The sequence below is a fragment of the Corylus avellana genome, chromosome ca8 (assembly GCF_901000735.1).
Source record: "Corylus avellana chromosome ca8, CavTom2PMs-1.0".
NCBI classification, from domain to species: domain Eukaryota; kingdom Viridiplantae; phylum Streptophyta; class Magnoliopsida; order Fagales; family Betulaceae; genus Corylus; species Corylus avellana.
This window is the reverse complement of record NC_081548.1, coordinates 1973865-1995407: the sequence shown is the minus strand read 5'-3', so window position 1 is coordinate 1995407 and position 21543 is coordinate 1973865. Positions and strand designations below refer to the sequence as shown.

The window sequence follows — 21543 nt, the reverse complement described above, 5'->3', positions numbered from 1 at the left end:
TGATGACGTGCTGGTTGGCAAACCCCAAGCTCTTCTTTTTCTTTTATTTATTTATTTTTAAATGAGAAATTACTCCATACCGTTTTAGTTTTGACCCGGAGATAAATAAGAACTTAAGTTTCAATTTTAACAATTAAGAATTTGAGTACCAATAGGACTGTCGGTCAATTTCTCTGTTCAATTTTTAATGGTAGAAATGTCAATGGCATTTTATCAACGTAATTAATACTAATGAAATCATATTACTTGTATCAAAAAGCCATGGTATGACCGAAGAAATTCGTAGGCCTAACACATCTCATAAAATCAGTTCAATAATAGAGGGTTGTCCACTTCTCATAAACATGCACAAGATCTTGTCTACAAGCAATATGAGATTATTCCTTAACACCCTCCCTCATGTGCAGGTCAGTATTTTTTCTGGTCTTTGTCACGGGACAAGTAGTGTGGGCCCCATTTATTGTGTGGTAGGCTCTGATACCATTTGTCACGGGGTTGCCCATCTCCTTTCTCCCTTAGCCCATAGTTGGCTCTTTCTTCTCTAAAAGAGGCCATTGTTGCCCATTTTTCTTTTTCTTAGCACATAGTTGGCTCTCCCTTCTTTAAAAGATGTCATAGTTGCCCATCTCCTTTTTCTCTTAGCCCATAGTTTAGCTCTTTCTTCTCTAATAGAAGCCAAAAGTTGTCGAAATTCAAATTCAAGAACAGCCGATGTTTCAATTTCGGTACCATCAACTCCACTCAACTACCTCGGCCGCCACTCCAACGAGTTTCTGATCACCATCTTGGCCTCCATTGCCAACTAAAGAATAAACTCAAGTTTTCACAAGTTTACACCTTGAGTTTGAGGAGGAAGGTAGAATATATCATGGAGTTCAAGAATAATAGTCATAGTATAAGACTATTATTGACTTACAATTGAGGACTATCACTGTAGTTACTGGTAAATAGTTAAAGATTATTACCAAACTAACCTAGCTATAGTAAAAGTCTATTTATATTCAACATGATTATCCTATAAATAAGAGCATGTTATTTGTAAATTACTTAGAGAAATAATTAAGAGTTAAATACAATCTTAGGGCTTAATCTTGTGGATGTAGATCATAAATCGTCTTATTATTCTACTTTATTATTTCCGCATTATGAAATCTTTCAATGACATCTTGTAATGCCCAATAAACTAAAAACAAAAAACACACCTCCAGTGATCACATGTACATATATATCTGGGACAGCGTCAATTTACTTCGATGGCACTACATGGGTCTCAGTTTCCTAGTTCATAAGTGGTATGAAGCAGTCTTCTACACTTTGGCAGCAAAGACATGTAAAACACACACTGCCCAATTCAGATGATAGTACAGCTAAGGTCAGTTGATTGACCTTGGGCCAAGCGACCCAAGCCCATTATTGACGCACTAGTAACAACCACGTCTTCTTCCTTTTCCCTTCACCTTGGGCTTGGGTCACTCTTCAAAGGGAAAACATCATACTATGTGGTATGGGCCTGTTGTTGGGTTTGTGACCCCAACATGTTTTTTTAATAAAGATTAGATTGCCTTAAATTTAAGGGTTTGAAAATGATATGATGAGATTAAATCATCCAAAATTAAGGAATTTGATTAGGAAGATATTGGATTCAAATCATTCGTAGCCAAAAAGGCTATACGCTGAACCTTAATTCTATGTGTATTCGATTTTTTTTCCTTTTATTTTTTTAGATTATTGTGAGATTATATACGGTATCAGAGCCTTTAGACTAACGACAGTGTTCAATTATGCTACTATGCAGTCTTTTCTTTCAATTTCCTTTTTCACAGCACAAAAATAATTGTCCTTCGCCCAGTGCCGACGCCTTCTCCTCCGGACGTCAATGGCTCATTTCCAGCAGAGTTTGCATCCCAGCAGAAAGCCTCGCACAACACCGCACCAAGCATGGTTCAGAAAAAAGTACGAAGAACAAAGGAATAAGTTTTGTGGTTTGTGTGACAAAACTTGAATAGGCGTGTGTGTAGTCAATGGTCTGGTGTACGAAAAGTCTTCTTTTATTTAGATTAAGTTTAAAAAATAAAAAATTTAAAAATTTTTTTTTAAAAAAATGAAGAAAAGAAAGAAGCAAAAACCAAAAAAAATGAAGAAACCGAATGAAAAAAAAAAAAAGAAAGAAGTCCAAACAGGCATATGTTTAGCCCATATATATGACCCATTTCAAGCCAATAGTATGCCCCATTCCAATCCTACTATTGAATGATTTTTACTTTCATCTAACCCTTGGAATAAAGACCAAGTCCTTATTCTAAAGTTGAGTGGCATTCATTTGTCTACCACACAAGCAAATTGTCTTTTTGAGGATAGCTAAGGTAAATTGTCAGGTATATCTTTTGACATCTCTTTTAAATTTGTGATAGATTTGCATTTTCAAAATTCTACTATTTTGTGCCAAGTAACTTTCCAAGAGAATAAAGGAAAAGATTTGCATGGCTCACAATTTTGTGTGAACTTCTTTAGAGTCAGAAGAAAAGGAAAAAGAAAAAATAACTTCTAAACTACGTAAAACATATCTTGTGATAAGGTAAAAGTATATCCCAATTTTGATTGTTTATTTCTTTTCACAATTCTAGAACTTTCTCTCTTTTTTTTTCTTCAACTTTTTATTAATAGATTAATTATATAGTCCATGCTTCATATTGTATATCCAACAATACATAAGTCAAATTAGTTACTTTCTCTTATTCAAACATTTAATAGTTTCTTCTTCTTCTCTAGGAGAAGCAATAATAAATGGACTCAACTGAAATACTGAGTTAATTGAACTCCTACCGACTACATTGGACCATGAATGACAACAAACCATAGTCGAGTTTAGGACCGAAAACATCACACTATTGGCCATTACAACCAGCACTGTTAATAGTGTTCTCAACAATGTAAAGGGTTGCTTAATTACTTGATTTAAATTGTTATTAAGAACACGTTCCCAAGAGGTAGCTCAATCGGCTAGAGACTACGCTTAATGAAGCGGAGGTCATTAGTTCGAATTCCCCCTCCCCCTCTTGTGCGAACATCTTAAAAAAAAAAAAAAAAAATTGTTGTTAAGAACATTATTGTCTATTCATTTTCTTGTGAAGCAACTATCCTCATACATCCGCTATAACAATCTCGTAAAATGCAAGACTGAGGTTGCATTTATCTTGATGTAAAACATTTTTTCGAAAATCTTTTAAGCGTTTTCTGGTGTTTAGAAAAACTCAAAATATTACACAATCTAAAAATATTTTTTGGTCAACAAAAACAAAAATTTAGAAAAATGGCTTACGCTTTTAAAAATTGTAATTCGTTTTCCTCAACGCCAGCCTCCGTGACCCACTCCGACCCTCCTATCAACGTCCAATTGTTTGAACCCCCAACAAAAATGACACTGAAAAAGGCAATATTGCATGATGTTGGGGCAATGATTTTGGTGCGTTTGAAGTTTGGGGTTTTTTTTTTTTTTTTTTCTTTTGTGTATAATGGAAAGTGTTTTGATTTTATTTCTTTTATTCCATAAGTGGAATTGGATTTGCTATCCAAAGATCTTCGGCCTTTTTTTGGGACTTCCAGTGCATTAATTTCAATCTCATTTCCATACCAGGATGATTTTTTTTTTTTGGGGTGGGTTTGATTTTTTTTTTTATGCAGCTTTGAGAAATAAGAATTTTGGTGGGAACCCAACATGCAGAATATCATTAGTTTTCCTTGATTGAAAAAAAAAAAAAAAAGGAAGTTGAAGGAAAAAAAAAAAAAAAGAAAGAACTTTAAAGAAAAATTTAGAATTGTAAAAAAAAAAAAAGCAATAAAAATTAGAATATCCTTTCCCATCTTCACAAGATATGTTTGTTGTACTAGGTGAGAACTAAGAATATATTACCGTACAAGTTGTTTCTTTTTGCTTTTTTGCTCCCTCTACCACAATTCTCAAAGAGTTTGAAGGAATATATACCTTTACCATTTTTCACGGCGATTCTAAAAAAAAAACAGAAATTTGCTTGCTATGTAGGCAAGTGAACGCCAAAGGTTAGATAAGTAAAAATATTGAGCAATTGAATTCCCTCCACAGTCCGCAACAACACCAAACCAAACAAACAGCAGCCTGCTTGTCAATTTCCAATCACAAATCCCAATAATACTACTAAATAACCACTTCCATCGCCTTTGTGTGGGCGGGTAAGAGTAATGGGATCCTCATTAATCCCGAGAGAGATGAAGGGAATGGAAGAGTTTCTAAGAGATAACTATTATTGGAATCAGGACGTGTACGCAAGATGGGTGGAAAATAATGAGAAAGTTGTTTGTAGGATGTGCCGGAAACCGATATTGGGTCACGCTTTTAAATACATGAACAGAGAGTGGTTCTTTCACTTACCATGCCTCAATGCACCCACCATTGACAAAGCCATTATGTTACACTTTGGCAACCGGACGCATAATCCGCATGATCCCTTGAAGTTCACAGAAGAAGTTAAAAATGATGGCAAGGAGGAGGTTGTTTGCTTCGGGTGCCAAAAAGCAGTATTGGGTCCTGGATACAAATGTTCCACCCCCCAATGCAATTTACTCCTCCATAAATCTTGCTTCGAGCTGCCTTCCCAAATACAATACCCTTTCCACCCAAACCACACCCTTGATCTTGTGAAGCGAGAGAAAAAACTTTGTAATGCTTGCTTAAGAAATTGCAATGCATACCCCTTCTACCGTTGCAGTGAGTGTGATTTCAACCTTCATATCACATGTACTACCCACTCGCAAATTAATATTCAAGACTGCCAACATTCTTTCATCTCTAATTTCTTTAACCAAATCCAATTCACTTGCCAAGCTTGTGGTGAGGAAAGAAAGGAGTTAGCCGTCCTTTGTACCATCTGTCAACTCTTGATTCACATCAAATGTGCTCTATTTTCACGCATCATCAGAATTACAAGTCATGATCACTCACTCACTCTCACCTACTCTCTTCGTCAAGTCAAAGTGCACAGCAATCTTTTTTGTAAACTCTGCTATCAAAAGGTGAAGGCTGAATATGCAGCCTATTATTGTCAGGAATGCAATTACGTGACCCACTTGGCATGTGCATTTAAATATGAAAAAGGTGCACATCTTACGTGGTTGCCTGAGGAATCCGTTGATTTAGAAACAAATGTTATGGAGGTTGAAGGGGCTGTGCAAATACAACATTTTAGCCATCAACATGGTTTAATTCTTAGCAACGAAGGGCTCGTGGATGATAAGCTTTGTGATGGTTGTACAGGATTAATCTCCATCCCGTTTTATAGTTGTACACAATGCGACTTCTTTCTCCACAGTAAATGTGCTCAACTACCAAACAATAAGCGATATCCACTTCATCCACACTTGCTCACCCTCTCTACAACACAGTCAATTTATAAACTTGGATCGTTCTCATGTAAGGCTTGTCAACGTCTCAGCAATGGCTTCATCTATAGATGTGGAACGTGTGATTTCGACTTTGACCTTCAATGTTGTTTAATTCCGGAAACCCTGAACCATAAAGGTCACCAACACTCTCTCTTTCTTGCTATTAATTCTAATAGAAGAAGATGTCATGTTTGTCATTTCACTTCTGACGACAAACCCTGCATGTTTGTATGCACTTATTGCGATTTTGCCTTGGGTTTCGAATGTGCAACTCTTCCGCTCGTAGCTAGTCACAAAGATGACGATCATATCCTCAAGCTCACCTACAGTGCTGAAGCTCATTGTGAAGAATACTATTGTCTAATTTGCGAAAAAGAAAGAGATCCCAAACAATGGTTCTATTATTGTGCCGAATGCGACTTCTCTGCTCATTCCCAATGCGTTTTAGGCAAATATCCATACATTAAGTTTGGAAGTACTTTTTTCACATACGAATTTCTTCACGAGCACCCATTTACTTTTGTCCCAAATACTGAGTCGTCTCCTCCGTGTGCTGCTTGTGGTAACACTTTTGATGGCTTGGCCCTAGAATGCATTCAATGCAAATTCAATTTCCACGTCAACGATGATTGTTTATGGAGAGTACGATATCTTGAAGTGAAGAATCAGCACTCAATAGGTGAGGAAGCATATCATAATTTACAAGATAGTTCATGTGTTGGATTCATCACAGAGGCTTCCGAGTGTATTAGTTAATTATCATGGAAGTTCATCTCTTGGATGAGAGATTTCATTATATCTTTAATTATTTAAGTTTAGGAAAATAGAAAATTTGGTGAATAATTTTTCAATATGTATTGTATTTTGTGTTTATGCAAATGGTGCTTGTTGATGCATGATATTAGTGGAAATTGCTTAAGGATGTTTCTCTTAGCATGTTTAAGGAGAAGGTTCTCTTGATTGTGAATATTGCTTAAAAATAGTATTATAAAAAGTTTCTTCAATTTTCTTGCATTCATAGCGATCAAAATGAGATGAAGGAATAAGTTGCAATGTTTCTAGCTAGTGTTAACACTTAACGGGACATCAGTGATTATAGTTTGTTTAAATTAATTAAATCAGAATCATTGTTGTATTAAAACTAAGTAACGACAACATATATAAGCCATTTTATTTTAGCATCTGACAAGTCCAAGAGAAAAAGAATGGGATTTCTATTATTGAATTAAGGTTATAAATCCCATATATTGATGTTTCTTTGAATTCTTTCACACTCTTTGGAGAATTTCCAACTTAATTAATTAAGGAAGTAATTGCAATCAGTTTGGTGGCAATATATGACCCAGAAATAATCAAAAGAGGCAGAAAATCCCAAACATTAAAGACATTCTAATGAACTGCCCTAAAGGGTCAGTGAGTAAATTGTTGTAATTTAGATGTCTGGAGTTATTTAGTGAGAGAGTAATGTTTAAAATTTTGAAGATCACGAGAGATTAGTGTTAAGAGTTAAAAACATTTCTATTCAAACATAATAAATAATTCTTACGCACGTATTTCAATATTTTTGATGCTTGACAAGTTAAAGAAATCTACTTAATAGAAAACTCTACAAATTCTAGAAAATATTGATCCTGACTTTAACCCCAACTAGTCCCTTGATAGGTAGAGCACTTAATTTGTTCCACCAATACTTGGTAATTATCAATCATATTTACAAAAATAGGGTTTTGGACTCTTAACTTAAATTCATGGGTATATGGTGACCCACGATAAATTGGGAAAAGTCCACTTATCTCCTCAAATTTCTACTCATTTGACAATATCTCTCTCCAAAATTTTAATTGCCACAACATCCCACCCAAACCGCCAAACTACCAAAAATTGACAATGTCCCCCAATGATGAAAATACTCTTAGTAAAATAAAACAATTTTTTTATAAAAAAAAAAAAAAAAAAAATCATGGTGTGAAAATTAAAAAAAAAAAAAAAAAAATCGTTTTTTTTTTCTTTAAGAAAAAAAATAATTAATTTTTTAATTTATTGGATTATTTTTGTTTTAATGAAAGAAATATGAGTGTCACTTTTGTCTTTTTGTTGGCCATAGAGGACATTGTCAATTTTTTGGTAATTTAACTATTTCAGGGAGACGTCGCAATTAAAAATTTGAGAGAGACATTGTCAAATTGGTGGTAATTTGATAGGGTATCAAAATAAAAGAGAGAAGTTAAAAGAATTTAAAAAAAAAATTGAAAAAAAGAAAAAGAAGAGAAAAGAACTTAAAAGAAAATTTTAGGATTGCGAAAAAAAAAAAAAAAAAAAGCAATAAAGAATATCCTTTCCCCTCACCAGAAGATATGTTTACGTAGCTAAAAAGTAAGAATATATTACTTTTTTTTTTCTATTCAGTTAGAATATATTACTTACCTAGTATACAAGTTTTTTTTTTTTTTTTTTTTTTTTTTTTTTGTGAATAGCACTTTCCACTGTGATCCTTAAAAAAAAAAAAAAACATTAATTTGCTTGCGTTGATCGCCAAGTAGCTTTCCACTGTAATCCATATCACCTATTTCAAGTCCATAATTGACCACTCTACTTTGATCTATCCTTTATTCTAAAGTTGAGTGGTGTTCGGTTGCCTACAACACAAATAAATTGTCTTTTTGAGGATCGCTTAGGCAAGTGGTAAAGTATATATTCTAACATTTCTTTCAGATTTGTATTAGATTTACATTGTCCGAATTCCCCTCTTATGTGCCAAGTAACTTCTCCGAAGAATAAAAGAAAATATTTGCATGTCCCACTATTTTGTGTGATGTAACTTCTTTAGAATCAAAGAAGAAAAGGAAAAATAAAAAAATAACTTATGAGCTACGTACAACATATCTTGTGATGAGGTGAAAGTATATTCTAATCTTAATTGTTTATTTTTTATTTTCACAATTCTAGAACTTTCTTTTTAAGTTCTATTTTTTATTTTCTAAAACTTTTCTATTAATAGATTAATTATATAGTCCATACTTCATGCCATATATCCAGCAATACAACAAGTCAAATTAGTGACTTTTACTTATTTAAACATTTAATAGCTTCTTCTTTTCTTGGAGTAGCAATAATAAATGGACTCAACTGAAATATTGAGTTAATTGGACTCCTATTAACAAAATTGGAACACGAATAATAACAAATCACGGTCGAGTTTAGGACCAAGAACTTCACATTATGGGCCGGTACAACCAGCAACGTTGGTAGTGTTCTCACTCACATGTTTCATCACGGCGATTACCTTGAACTGTGAAAATGGTTGCTTACTTGCTTTGAATTGTTGTTAAGAATAGTATTTGTCTTTTTATTTTCTTGTTAAGCAACTATCATCATCAATCGGCTATAACAATCTCGTAAAATGCTAGACTAAGGTTGCGTTTGTAAAATATTTTTACAAAAAATCTTTTACGCGTTTTCCGGTGTTTATATAGACTTAAAATATTACTCGATTTAAAAATATTTTCTGGTTAACACTTTTAAAATTTGTAATTCATTTTCCTCAACTCCAGCCTCATTAACCCACAACGACCCACCTATCTCCCTCTAATTGTTAGAACCCCTAACACACTGAAAACCGCCAGCAAAAAAGCCACTGAAAAATGCAACGAATGATGTTGGGGCAATGATTTTGGTGGGTTTGAAATTAGGGGTTTTTTGGTGGATTTTGGTAATTACTGTTTTGATTGGATTTCTTTTATGCCATCGGTGGAATTGGATTTGCTATCCAAACAAACATCTTCTTGGGCCCGTTTTTTGGACTTCCATTACATTATGGGGTTTATTTACAACAATAGGGTTTTGGACTCTTAACTTATACTATTGAAGTGTCTCACAGATATTAGTATTACACTTTGTTTGGTCACAAAAAATAAATAAATAAAAGCAAGAAAAGAAAATATATATAAATTTGCAATGTACCCATTTTTTCATATAAAAAGACAAAAATGCCCCAAAAAAATTCATGGGTATGGTGACCGACGATTGTCGTGGGTTGTTCTCCTTTTTTTATTAGGAAATTTTTGTATTTGGTAGGCATTGCAAAATTTTGGAGGAACATTGCAAATTGTGTGTTAGTTTGAGAGGCTATGTATAATTTTTTTCCATATATATAAAGCCATCTATTTTTTTTTTCTTTTTCGACAAAAAATGGCTAATATAAATGAGAGAAAGTTCACATATTCCCTCAAACTACCACCCATTTGATAATGTCCCTTTCAAATTTTCAATTGCGACAACGTTCCTCTCCAAACAATCAAACTACCAAAAATTGAGAATGTCCCCCAATGACGAAAATATCCTTAATAAAATAAAATAAAAATAAATAATACTTTAACACTCTCTATCATGTATAAGTTGAATGAGGTCCAATACATATGTGAAATATTGTTTTGAAATGTGAGGTATATTATACAAGAAGAAAGAAAAAAAAAAAGAATTTAATAAGCAGTCAAAATTTAATATTCAAATAAAAAAAAAAACAACTCGGCATATATTTAGTCCATGTGGCTCATTTCAAGCGCATAGTAGGCCCCATTCCAATCCTACTATTAAATGATTTATACATTGATCTAACCATTTGATTGCCTACAACACAAGCAAATTGTATTTCTTAAGATCGTTCAAGTAAGTGGTAAGATATATATTCTAAAATCTCTTTTTAGATTTGTGATAGGTTTGCATTGCTCAAATTCCACTCCATTGTGCCAAGTAACCTCCCCGGAGAATAAATGAAAAGATTTGTATGTCTCACTATTTTGTATGAAGTAACTTCTTTAGAATCAAAGAAGGAAAGGAAAAATAAAAAATAACTTCTAAGCTAAGTAAAACATATCTTTAGGAGGTGAAAGTATATTCTAATTTTGATAGTTTGTTTCTTTTCACAATTCTAGAACTTTCTATTTTATCTTCTTCAACCTTAATTTTTCTTAATAGATTAATTGTATAGTCCATGCTTCATGTTGTATATCCAGTAATACAACAAGTCAAATTAGTGACTTCCACTTATTTAAACATTTAATAGCTTATTGTTTTTTTCTTGGAGTAACAATAATGAATGAACTCAACTTAAATATATATTGAGTTAATTGGACTCCTACAGACTATACTGGACCACAAATAACAACAAACCACGGTCAAGTTTAAGACCAAAAACAACATACTATGGGCCGCTACAACCAGTATTGTTGGTAGCATTCTCACTCACAAATTTTTAAAAGGAGAATAGTTGCTTACTTGCTTTGAATTGTTGTTAAAAACAGTAACGCCTACTTATTTTCTTGAGAAGCAACTATATATCGTCATACATCAGCTATAACAATCTCGTAATGCAAGACTAAGGTTATGTTTATCTTAATGTAAAATATTTTTCAAAAAATCTTTTAAGCATTTTCTGGTGTTTTGACATATTCAAAATATCAGTCAATTTGAAAACATTTTTTGTCAAAAATGGCTTACACTTTAAAAAATTGTAATCCGATTTCCTCAACTCCAGCCTCTGTGACTGTGACCCACACCAACCCACCTATCTCCTTTCAGGTGTTTTGATTTGATTTCTTTTATGACATCGGTGGAATTGGATTTGTTATCCGAAGATCTTCATGGGCCGTTTGTTGGACTTCCATTACAATAATTTCTATCTCATTTCCATACCAGGATGGCTTTTTTGGTGGGTTTGATTTTTTTTTATGTGGCTTTGAGGGATAAGAATTTCGGTGGGAGCCCAACATGTGAAAACATTTTCAGTATTATTTTTAAGCTATCAACCAAAGGACGGAATATCATTAGTTTTCCTATAAAATATTTTCAATTGAAAACATCTTTTGATAAAAATAAAAATAAAAAATACATTGAAACAAACACACCCTAAAAAAAAAAAGTTGATAATGATATCGGTTGAAGAATATGCAGCACTTGGAAATGATTTTATTAACGAAGAGTAATGCTGGAAGTTCTTCTTACGTACATTTTGTGTTTCTTTAAAATTGATGTGGCTTTGAAATCATTATTGGACAAATTCAATGGTAATTTTAAAGCCACATCAGTTTTCGAGGTACACAAGAGAGATATGAGAAAGACTTATTGTATAATCCATGCTTCATGTTGTATAATGGTGATTAATTGGATTTGTTCAATTAATGGTGATTTTAAAGCCACATCAATTTTAGAGAAATACAAGAGAGACATAAGAAGGACTTGTATAGCATTACTCATTAGCAAATACTGTAAAAAGAATTAGAAAAACAAAGAACTAAAATCAACTATAAGAAGCCAAAAATCATAGGCCACAATGAGATGCATAAATAAGCAGTGGTCTGTGACCAGTTTGAACACAAAACTTCAACTTCATTCTGCCCCAAAAACCCTTACAATACAATCAGAGGTACAATGGTTTCATTAAGAGTAAGCAAAAGAGGCAAAAAAGATCCCAAACATTAAAGGCATTCTAATGAACTGCCCTAAAGGGTGGTGGAGATGTTATCTAATTGCAGAGGTGAGTGTGAAAATTTTGAAGATCACGAGAGATTGGTGTTAAGAGTTAAAAAAATTTTCTCTTCAAACATAACAAATAATTTATTTCAATATTTTTGATCCTTGACAAGTAGTTGACGAAATCCACTTAATTAATAGAAAACTCTAAAAATTCTAGAAAATATTGATCCTCGACTTTAAAGTTTATCCCCAACTAATCCCTTCAAATGTAGAGCACTTACTTTGTTCCACCAATACTTGGTAATTATCAATCATTTTTACAAAATTAGGGTTTTGGACTCTTAACTTAAATTCATGGGTATATGGTGACCCACGATTTATGGTTGTGGGCCGTTTAGCTTTTTTTTACTATGAAATTTTTGTATTTGGGAGGCATTGCAAAATTTTGGAGGTTTGTGGGAAAGTTTGGAGGAACAGCGCAAATTGTGTGTTAGTTTAAGAGACTATATATATGTATAAGCTATCAATTTTTTTTTTCCCGATATAGAATGATTAACATAAATTGGGAAAAGTCTACATATCTCCTCAAACTACTACTCATTTGACAATATTTTTTCCCAAAATTTTAATTGCGACAATGTCTGACCCAAACAGTCAAACTACAAAAAATTGACAATGTCCCCAATGACGAAAATACCCTTAATAAAATAAAATTAAAAATAAAATCATTTAAAAAAAAAAAATCAGGGTGTGAAAATAAAAAAAAAATAAAAAATCATTTTTTTTTCTTTAAGAAAAAAAAAAAATTTATTGGATTATTTTTGTTTTATTGAAAAAAATTTGAGTGTCACTTTTGTCTTTTTGCTGGCCTTGGGGAACATTGTCAATTCTTTGGTAATTTAACTGTTTCGGGGGATGTTGTCGCAATTGAAAATTTGAGGGGGATATTGTCAAATTTGTGGTAATTTGAGAGGGTATAAAAATAAAACATAGAATTTAAAAGAAATTTAAAAAAAAAATTGAAGAAAAAAAGAGAAAAGAACTTAAAAGAAAATTTTAGAATTGTGAAAAAAAAAAAAAAAAAAACCAGTAAAGAATATCCTTTCCCCTCACCAGAAGAGATGTTTACGTAGATAAAAAGTAAGAATATATTACTTTTTTTCTATTCAGTTAGAATATATTACTTACCTCTTATACAAGTTTTTTTTTTTCTTTAGTCCCTCGTATACACGTTGTTTCTTTTGCTTTACCACTTTCCACTGTGATCCTAAAAAAACAACATTAATTTGCTTCCGTTGAACGCCAAGTAACTTTCCGCTGCAATCCATATGAACGATTTCAAGCCCATAATTGACCACATCCCGGCCCTACTATTGAATGATTTCTACTTTGATCTACTCCTTGGAATAAAGACTTTTGGTCTTTATTCCAAAGTTGATTGTTTATTTTAATCTTGATTGTTTTTTTTTTTTTTTCTTTTCACAATTTTAGAACTTTCTTTTTAAGTTCTATTTTTTATTTTATAAAACTTTTTTATTAATAGATTAATTGTATAGTCCATACTTCATGTCGTATATCCAGCAATACAACAAGTCAAATTGATGAGATCGGTGAATTTTGTCAAATTGGTGGTAATTTGAGAGTGAATGACAATAAAACAGAGAAATTAAAAGAAAAACAAAAACGGAAGTTGAAAAAAACGAAAAGAACTTAAAAAAAAAAAAAAAAAAAAAATAGAATATCATTTCCCCTCACCACCAGAAGAGAAGAGATGTTTAGGTAGCTAAAAAGTAAGAATATATTACTTTAATAATATTGAGTTAGAATAGAATATATTACTTATACTTGTATACAAGTTGTTTCCAAGCCGATTCTCAAAAAACAGAATTTGCTTGCGCAAGTGAACGCCAAAGCTTATTATTCCAATTAAAGTAGAAACAAATAAATAAATATTGAATATTGGAGCAATTCAATTCCCTCGGCCCTCCACTACTACAACACCACCAAACCAAACCAAACCAAACCAAACAGCAGCCTTTCCAATTCCAACAAATAATACTAATAACCACTTCCATCTTCAAATCTATACTACTACCTCCTCCTACTACTACTAGGATCATGACGACAATTAAAAGTACGTTTGAGGCACTTTTAAGCCCCTCAAACGCACACCCAAACAGGTCCTAAATCAGTCAAATTGAAATACATTTACAAAAATGTTGCGGTTCATGACGACAATTAATCACATTGGGCCCAACCCACAACATATGCCATAACCTCATAAGGAGATAAATCCTTTAAGATCAATGAAGATTAGATTACCATAAACTTAAGGATTTAAAGATGATTTGATGAGATTGAATTACTCTAAATTATGGAATTTGATTAGAATTATATTGGATTCAAATCATGTGTCTTTTATTTCTTTGCTTTATCTCTTTTCCTATATCTCTTTATAATATTACGAGATTCTATATAGTATTAGAGCCTTTTTTCTTTCATTTTTCTTTTTCACAACACAAAAATCATTGTCCTTCACCCAGCGCCCGCGCCTTCTCCTCAAGACGTCCATGGCCCGTCTCTAGTAAAGTTTGCATCCCATCACAAGGCCTTGGAATGAAGACCAAATCCTTTTTCTAAAGTTGAGTGGCATTCGGTTACCTACAACGCAAGAAATTGTCTTTCTGAGGATTGCTCACATATGTGGTAAGGTATATATTTTAAAATCTCTTTTCAGATTTGTATAGATTTGCATTGTCCAAATTCTGCTCATTTGTGCCAAGTACCTTCCAGGAAGAATAAAGGAAAAGATTTGCATAACCCACTATTTATAGAGTCAAAGAAGAAAAGGAAGAATAAAAAATAACTTCTAAGATACGTAAAACATATCTTGTGAGGATGTGAAAGTATATTCTAATTTTGATTGTTTATTTCTTTTCACAGTTCAAGAACTTTCTTTTTTATTTTCTTCAATTGTTTTTTATTAATATATTAATTGTATAGACCATTTCAAGCCCATAGTAGGCCCCATTCCGATCCTACCATTAAATGATTTATACTTTGACCTAACCCTTGGAAAAGACCAAATCCTTATTCCAAAGTTGAGTGGCATTCGGTTGCCTACAACGCAAGCAAATTGTCTTTATGAGGATTATTCAGATAAGTGGTATGGTGTATATATTCTAAAATCTCTTTTCAGATTTGTATAGATTTGCATTGCTCAAATTCTACTCATTTGTGCCAAGTAACTTCCCAAGAGAATAAAGGAAAAAATTTGCATGACCCACTATTTTGTGTGAAGTAACTTCATTAGAGTCAAAGAAGAAAAGGAAAAAATAAAAAATAACTTCTAAGGTACATAAAACATATCTTGTGAGAAGGTGAAAGTATATTCTAATTTTGATTGTTTATCTCTTTTCACAATTCTAGAATTTTTTTTTTTTTTTTTTAATTTTCTTCAATTTTTTTATAATTTATTTATTTATTATTTATAATTTATAATTTTTTATTTTTTATTTTTTTGAATATCCAGCAACACAACAAGTCAAATTTGTGACTTTCACTTATTATTTAATAGCATCTTTTTTTTTTTCTTGATGTAGCAATAATAAATGGACTCAACTAAAATACTAAGTTGAATAAAAAAAAAAAAAAAAAAATCTAAAATACTAAGTTAATTCAACTCCTACCGACTACATTGGACCACAAATGACAACAAACGCAGTCGAGTTCAGGATCAAAAACATCACACTATCAGCCGCTACAACCAACATTTTTGGTAGTGTTCAAACTCACATGCTTCATCAAGACAATTATCCTGGTTGCTTACTTGCTTTGAATTGTTGTTAAGAGCAAAATTGTCTATTTATTTTCTCTTGTGGGCTTACGCTTTTAAAAATTGTAATCCTATTTCCTCAACTCTAGCCTCTCTAACTGTGACCCACACCTACCCACCTATCTCCCTCCAAATGTTTGGATTTGATTTCTTTTATGGATACAATTAAAAAAAAAAAAAAAAAAAAAAATTTCTCACATATTAAGGAACACATGTCACTTTATTAGATAAATTTGTATGAATTGACTACAAATTAATTTGTAACAAAATTCTGTCATAGGACATCGATGGAATTGGATTTGTTATCCAAAAATCTTCTTGGGCCTTTTTTTTTGGACTTCCATTTTTCTATCTCATTTCCATACGAGGATGATTTTTTTTTTTTTGGTATGTGGCTTTGAGGGATAAGAATTTCAGTGGGAGCCCAACAATTGAAAACATTTTCAGTATTATTTTTAAGCTCTCAACCAAAGAACGGAATATCAATAGTTTTCCTAGAAAATATGTTTAATTGAAAACATATTTCGATAAAAAAAAATTAAAAAAAAAAAAAAAGAAAAAGAAAAATTACAGTGAAACAAACACACCTTAAAAAAAAGTAGTTGATAATGATATTTGCTGAAGAATCTGCGCGCAGCTCTTGGAAGTGATCCTATTAAGGAAGAGTAATGCTGAAAGTTATTTTTATGTTATTTTTTGTGTCTCTTCAAAATTGATATGGCTTTAAAATCACCGTTGAATTTGTCCAATGGTAAATTTAAAGCTACATCGGTATTAGAAAAATACAATAGAAGTATAAGAAGGACTTACAGTATTACTATTAACAAATATTGTAAAAAGAATTAGAAAAACAAAGAACTAAAATCAACTATAAGAAGCCAAAAAATCATAGGCCACAACGAGATGCATAAATAAGCAGTCGTTTGAACACAAAACTTCAACTTCATTCTGCCCAAAAATCCCTTACAATGCAATCAGGGGTACAATGCTTTCGTTAAGAGCAAGCTAAAGAGGCAAAAAATCCCAAACATTAAAGACATTCTAATGAACTGCCCTAAAGGGTGGTGGAGATGTTAGCTAATTGGAGAAGTCTGGAGTTACTTAGAGAGAGAGTAACGTTCAAAATTTTGAAGATTGGTGTTAAGAGTTAAAAAAATTTCTCTTCAAACATAACAAATAATTCTTACTCACGTATTTCAATATTTTTGATCCTTTACAAGTTAAAGAAATCTACTTAATAAAAAAACTCTAAAAATTCTAGAAAATCCTGATCCTTGACTTTAACCCCCCAACTAATCCCATGATAGGTAGAGACGAATACTTGGTAATTATCAATCATATTTACAAAAATACTTACAAAAGTAGGGTTTTGGACTCATAACTTATATTCATGGGTATGGTGACCCACGATTGTCGTGGGTCGTTCCGCTTTTTTTTTTTTTTATTAGGAATATTTTGTATTTGGGAGGCATTGCAAAATTTTGGAGGTTTGTGGGAGAGTTGGGAGGAACATTGGAAATTGTGTATATATATATTTTTTTTCCATAAAAAAAGGTAAAAAAAAAAAAGAAAAGAAGCCATCTTTATTTTTTATTTTTTTTTGATATAGAATGGTTAATATAAATTGGGGAAAGTTCACATATCCCCCAAAACTATCACTCATTTGATTATGCTTTCATACTTTCAACGACGACGACATCCTCTACAAACAGTCAAACTAGTAAAAATTAACAATGTCCCCTAATGATGAATATACGATTAATAAAATAAAATAGAATTTAAAAAAAAAAAAAAAAAATTCACGGTGTGAAAATTTTTTTAAAAAAAAATTCGTTTTTTTTTCTTTAAGAAAAAAAATTAAATTAAATTTTTTAATATATTGGAGTATTTTTGTTTTATTAAAAAAAATTTGAGAGTCACTTTTGTCTCTTTCCTGACCATTGGAGACATTGTCAATTGCTTGATAGTTTAATTATTTGGGGGGACGTTGTCGCAATTAAAAGTTTGAGGAGAGTCAAATTTGTAGTAATTTTAGAGGATGTGAAAGTAAAACAGATAAATTAAAAGAAATTAAAAAAAAAATTGAAGAAAAAAAGAAAGAACTTCAAAGAAAAATTTAGAATCGTAAAAAAGAAAATAAAAAGCAATAAAGAATATCATTTCCCCTCGCGAGAAGTGATGTTTAGGTATTAAAACTTTTTTCTATTCAGTTAGAATATATTACTTACCGCATATACAAGTTGTTTCTTTTGCTTTACCATTTTTCAAGGCGAATCTTAAAAAGATAGAATTTGCTTGCGTTGTAGGCAAGGGAAAGCCTAAGTAGAAACAAATAAATATTGAGAGCAATAGAATTCCCCCCGGTCTCCACAGTCCAAACAAGAACAACACCAAACCAAACAGCAGGCTTTCCAAGAAAAAGAAGAAATACAAACAAGTAACCACTTCCATCTCCTTTCTGTACATCTAACACTAATATTACTCGAATCCCTCATTATTTCCTAAGACTCATCCATATGGAGAAGAAGCGCATCATCGAAGAGTTTCTAAGAGAGAGATATTTTGATCATGTAGAGCTGTACGCAACATGGGTATGGGAAAATGATGAAAAAGTTGTTTGTAAAATGTGTCGAAAACCTATATTGGGTGCCGCTTTTAAATACAGGGGTAGAGACGGTATGTACTTTCACATATCATGCCTCAATATACCCACAAATCACAAAGCCCTTTTGTTACACTTTCAAGGCAGGCGAAGGCATGATCCCTTCAATTTCACAGAAGAAGTGAAAAATGATGGCAAGGAGGACGTTAACGTTGTTTGCTTCGGGTGCCAAAAGCCAGTATCTGGTCCCGGATACAAATGCTCCACCTCCCAATGCAATTTGGTCCTCCATAAATTGTGTTGTGAGTTGCCTCTCTCTATAGAACAACACCCCTTCCACCACCCAAACCACGCCCTTGCTCTTGTGAAGCCACAGAAAAAACATTGTAATGCTTGCGGTAAAAACTGCAATGCATACCCCTTCTACCATTGCAGTGAGTGCGATTTCAATCTTCATTTCACATGTACTACCCGCTCGCAAATTAATAACATTGAAGGCTGCCAACATGTATTCATCTCTTTCTTTAACCAAATCCAATTCACTTGCCAAGCTTGTGGTGAGGAAGGCAACCAGTTCGCCTCCCTATGTAGCACCTGTCAACTCTTGATTCACACCAAATGTACTGAATTTTCATACATCATCAAAATTACAAGTCATGATCACTCACTCACTCTCACCTATTCACTTTGTCAAGTCAAAGAGCACAATGATATATTTTGTAATCTTTGCTATCAAGAGGTGAAGATAAAGTATGGAGCCTATTATTGTAAGGAATGCAGTTACGTGGCCCACTTGGCATGTGCATTTAAATATGAAGAAGATGCATCTCTCAAGTTGTTGCTTAAGGAATTCATTGATTTAGAAACAAATGTTATGGGGGTTGAAGGGGCTAGGCAGATACAACATTTTAGCCATGAACATGATTTAATTCTTAGCAATGAGGAGCTCATGAAAGATGAGCTTTGTGATGGTTGTGTTCAACTAATCTCTACCCCATTTTACAGTTGTACGCAATGCAATTTCCTTCTCCATAGTAGATGTGCTCAGCTACCAAGAAACAAGTGGCATCCACTTCATCCACATTCGCTCATCCTCATTAGCATACGGTCAAAGTATTATTTTGCATCGTTCTCATGTAAGGCTTGTCAACGTCTCAGCAATGGTTTCAGCTATGTATGTGGAACGTGTTATTTTGGCTTTGACCTTCAATGTTGTTCAATTCCGAAAACCATGAAACATGAAGGCCACCAACACTCTCTCTCCCTCGCGGTTGATTCTAATAGAAGATGTCATGTTTGTAATGTCACTTCTAATGACAAACCTTGCATGTTGGTATGTACTTATTGCGATTTTGCCTTGGGTTTCGAATGTGCAACTCTTCCGCTCGAAGCTAGGCACAAAGATGATGATCATCTCCTCAAGCTCACCTACAATGCTGAAGCTTATTGCGAAGAATACTATTGTCTAATTTGTGAAAAGAAAAGAGATCCGAAACAATGGTTTTATTATTGTACCGAATGCGACTTTCCTGCTCATTCCCAATGCGTTTTAGGAAAATATCCATGCATTAAGTTTGGAAGTACTTTCACATCCAAAGATTATCATTGGCTCCCTTCCAATTTTGTCCCAGAGACTTGAGTCATCTCCTCCATGTGATGCTTGTGGTAAGACTTTCGATGGCTTGGCCCTAGAATGCCCTCAATGCAAATTCAATGTTCACATCAAGCGTGATTGTTTAAGGAGAGTATGATATCTTAAAGTGAAGAATCAACACTCAATAGGTGAGGAAAGCATATCATAATTTACAAGATAGTTCATGTGTTGGATTTATCATGGGTGTTCAAAGAACGTACTTCACGGCGACATAACTGCCAACAACATAGTGTTAGACTCACTCCAAGGCGCAGAGACTCCGGATTTTATTAGTTAGCATGGAACTTTATCTCTCCCATGAGAAATTTGATTATATCTATAATTATTTAAGTTTAGGAAAATAGAATTTGGTGAATAATTTTTCAATATGTTTTGTATTTTGTGTTTATTCATATGGTGGTTGTTGATGCATGATATTAGTGGAAATTAAGGGTGTTTCTCTTAGCATGTTATAAGGAGAAGGTTCTCTTGATTGTGAATATTGCTTAAAAATAGTATTATAAAAAGTTTCTTCATTTTTCTTGAATTCATAGCGATCAAAATGAGATGAAGGAATAAGTTGAAATGTTTCTAGCTAGTGTTAAATTGGGAAAAGTCTACATATCTCCTCAAACTACTACTCATTTGACAATATTTTTCCCCAAAATTCTAATTGCGACAATGTCTGACCCAAACAGTCAAACTACCAAAAATTGACAATGTCCCCAATGACGAAAATACCCTTAATAAAATTAAATTAAAAAAAAAATCATTTTTTTTAAAAAAAAAAATCAGGGTGTGAAAATTAAAAAAATAGAAAAAAAAAATCATTTTTTTCTTTCTTTAAGAAAAAAAAAATTAATTTATTGGATTATTTTTGTTTTATTGAAAAAAATTTGAGTGTCACTTTTGTCTTTTTGCTGGCCTTGGGGAACATTGTCAATTCTTTGATAATTTAACTGTTTTGGGGGATGTTGTCGCAATTGAAAATTTGAGGGGAACATTGTCAAATTTGTGGTAATTTGAGAGGGTATAAAAATAAAACATAGAATTTAAAAGAAATTAAAAAAAAAATGAAGAAAAAAAGAGAAAAGAACTTAAAAGAAAATTTTAGAATTGTGAAAAAAAAAAAAAAAAAAGCAGTAAAGAATATCCTTTCCCCTCACCAGAAGAGATGTTTACGTAGATAAAAAGTAAGAATATATTACTTTTTTTTCTATTCAGTTAGAATATATTACTTACCTCTTATACAAGTATTTTTTTTTTTTTAGTCCCTCGTATACACGTTGTTTCTTTTGCTTTACCACTTTCCACTGTGATCCTAAAAAAAAAACATTAATTTGCTTCCGTTGAACGCCAAGTAACTTTCCGCTGCAATCCATATGAACGATTTCAAGCCCATAATTGACCACATCCCGGCCCTACTATTGAATGATTTCTACTTTGATCTACTCCTTGGAATAAAGACTTTTGGTCTTTATTCCAAAGTTGATTGTTTATTTTAATCTTGATTGTTTTTTTTTTTTTTTTCTTTTCACAATTTTAGAACTTTCTTTTTAAGTTCTATTTTTTATTTTATAAAACTTT

General features: G+C 32.5%; 2 protein-coding genes across 2 annotated transcripts; both read left to right on the top strand.

The window, feature by feature from the left end:
- Positions 1–4215: 4215 nt before the first annotated feature.
- On the top strand, positions 4216–6171 carry LOC132189523 (uncharacterized). The gene has a single exon (XM_059604266.1). It carries the CDS (start codon positions 4216–4218, stop codon positions 6169–6171), a length of 1956 nt encoding a protein of 651 aa, XP_059460249.1.
- Positions 6172–19197: 13026 nt separating this feature from the next.
- Positions 19198–19962, top strand: LOC132189521 (protein VACUOLELESS GAMETOPHYTES-like). The gene has a single exon (XM_059604263.1). It carries the CDS (start codon positions 19198–19200, stop codon positions 19960–19962), a length of 765 nt encoding a protein of 254 aa, XP_059460246.1.
- The last annotated feature ends 1581 nt before the right edge of the window (positions 19963–21543 follow it).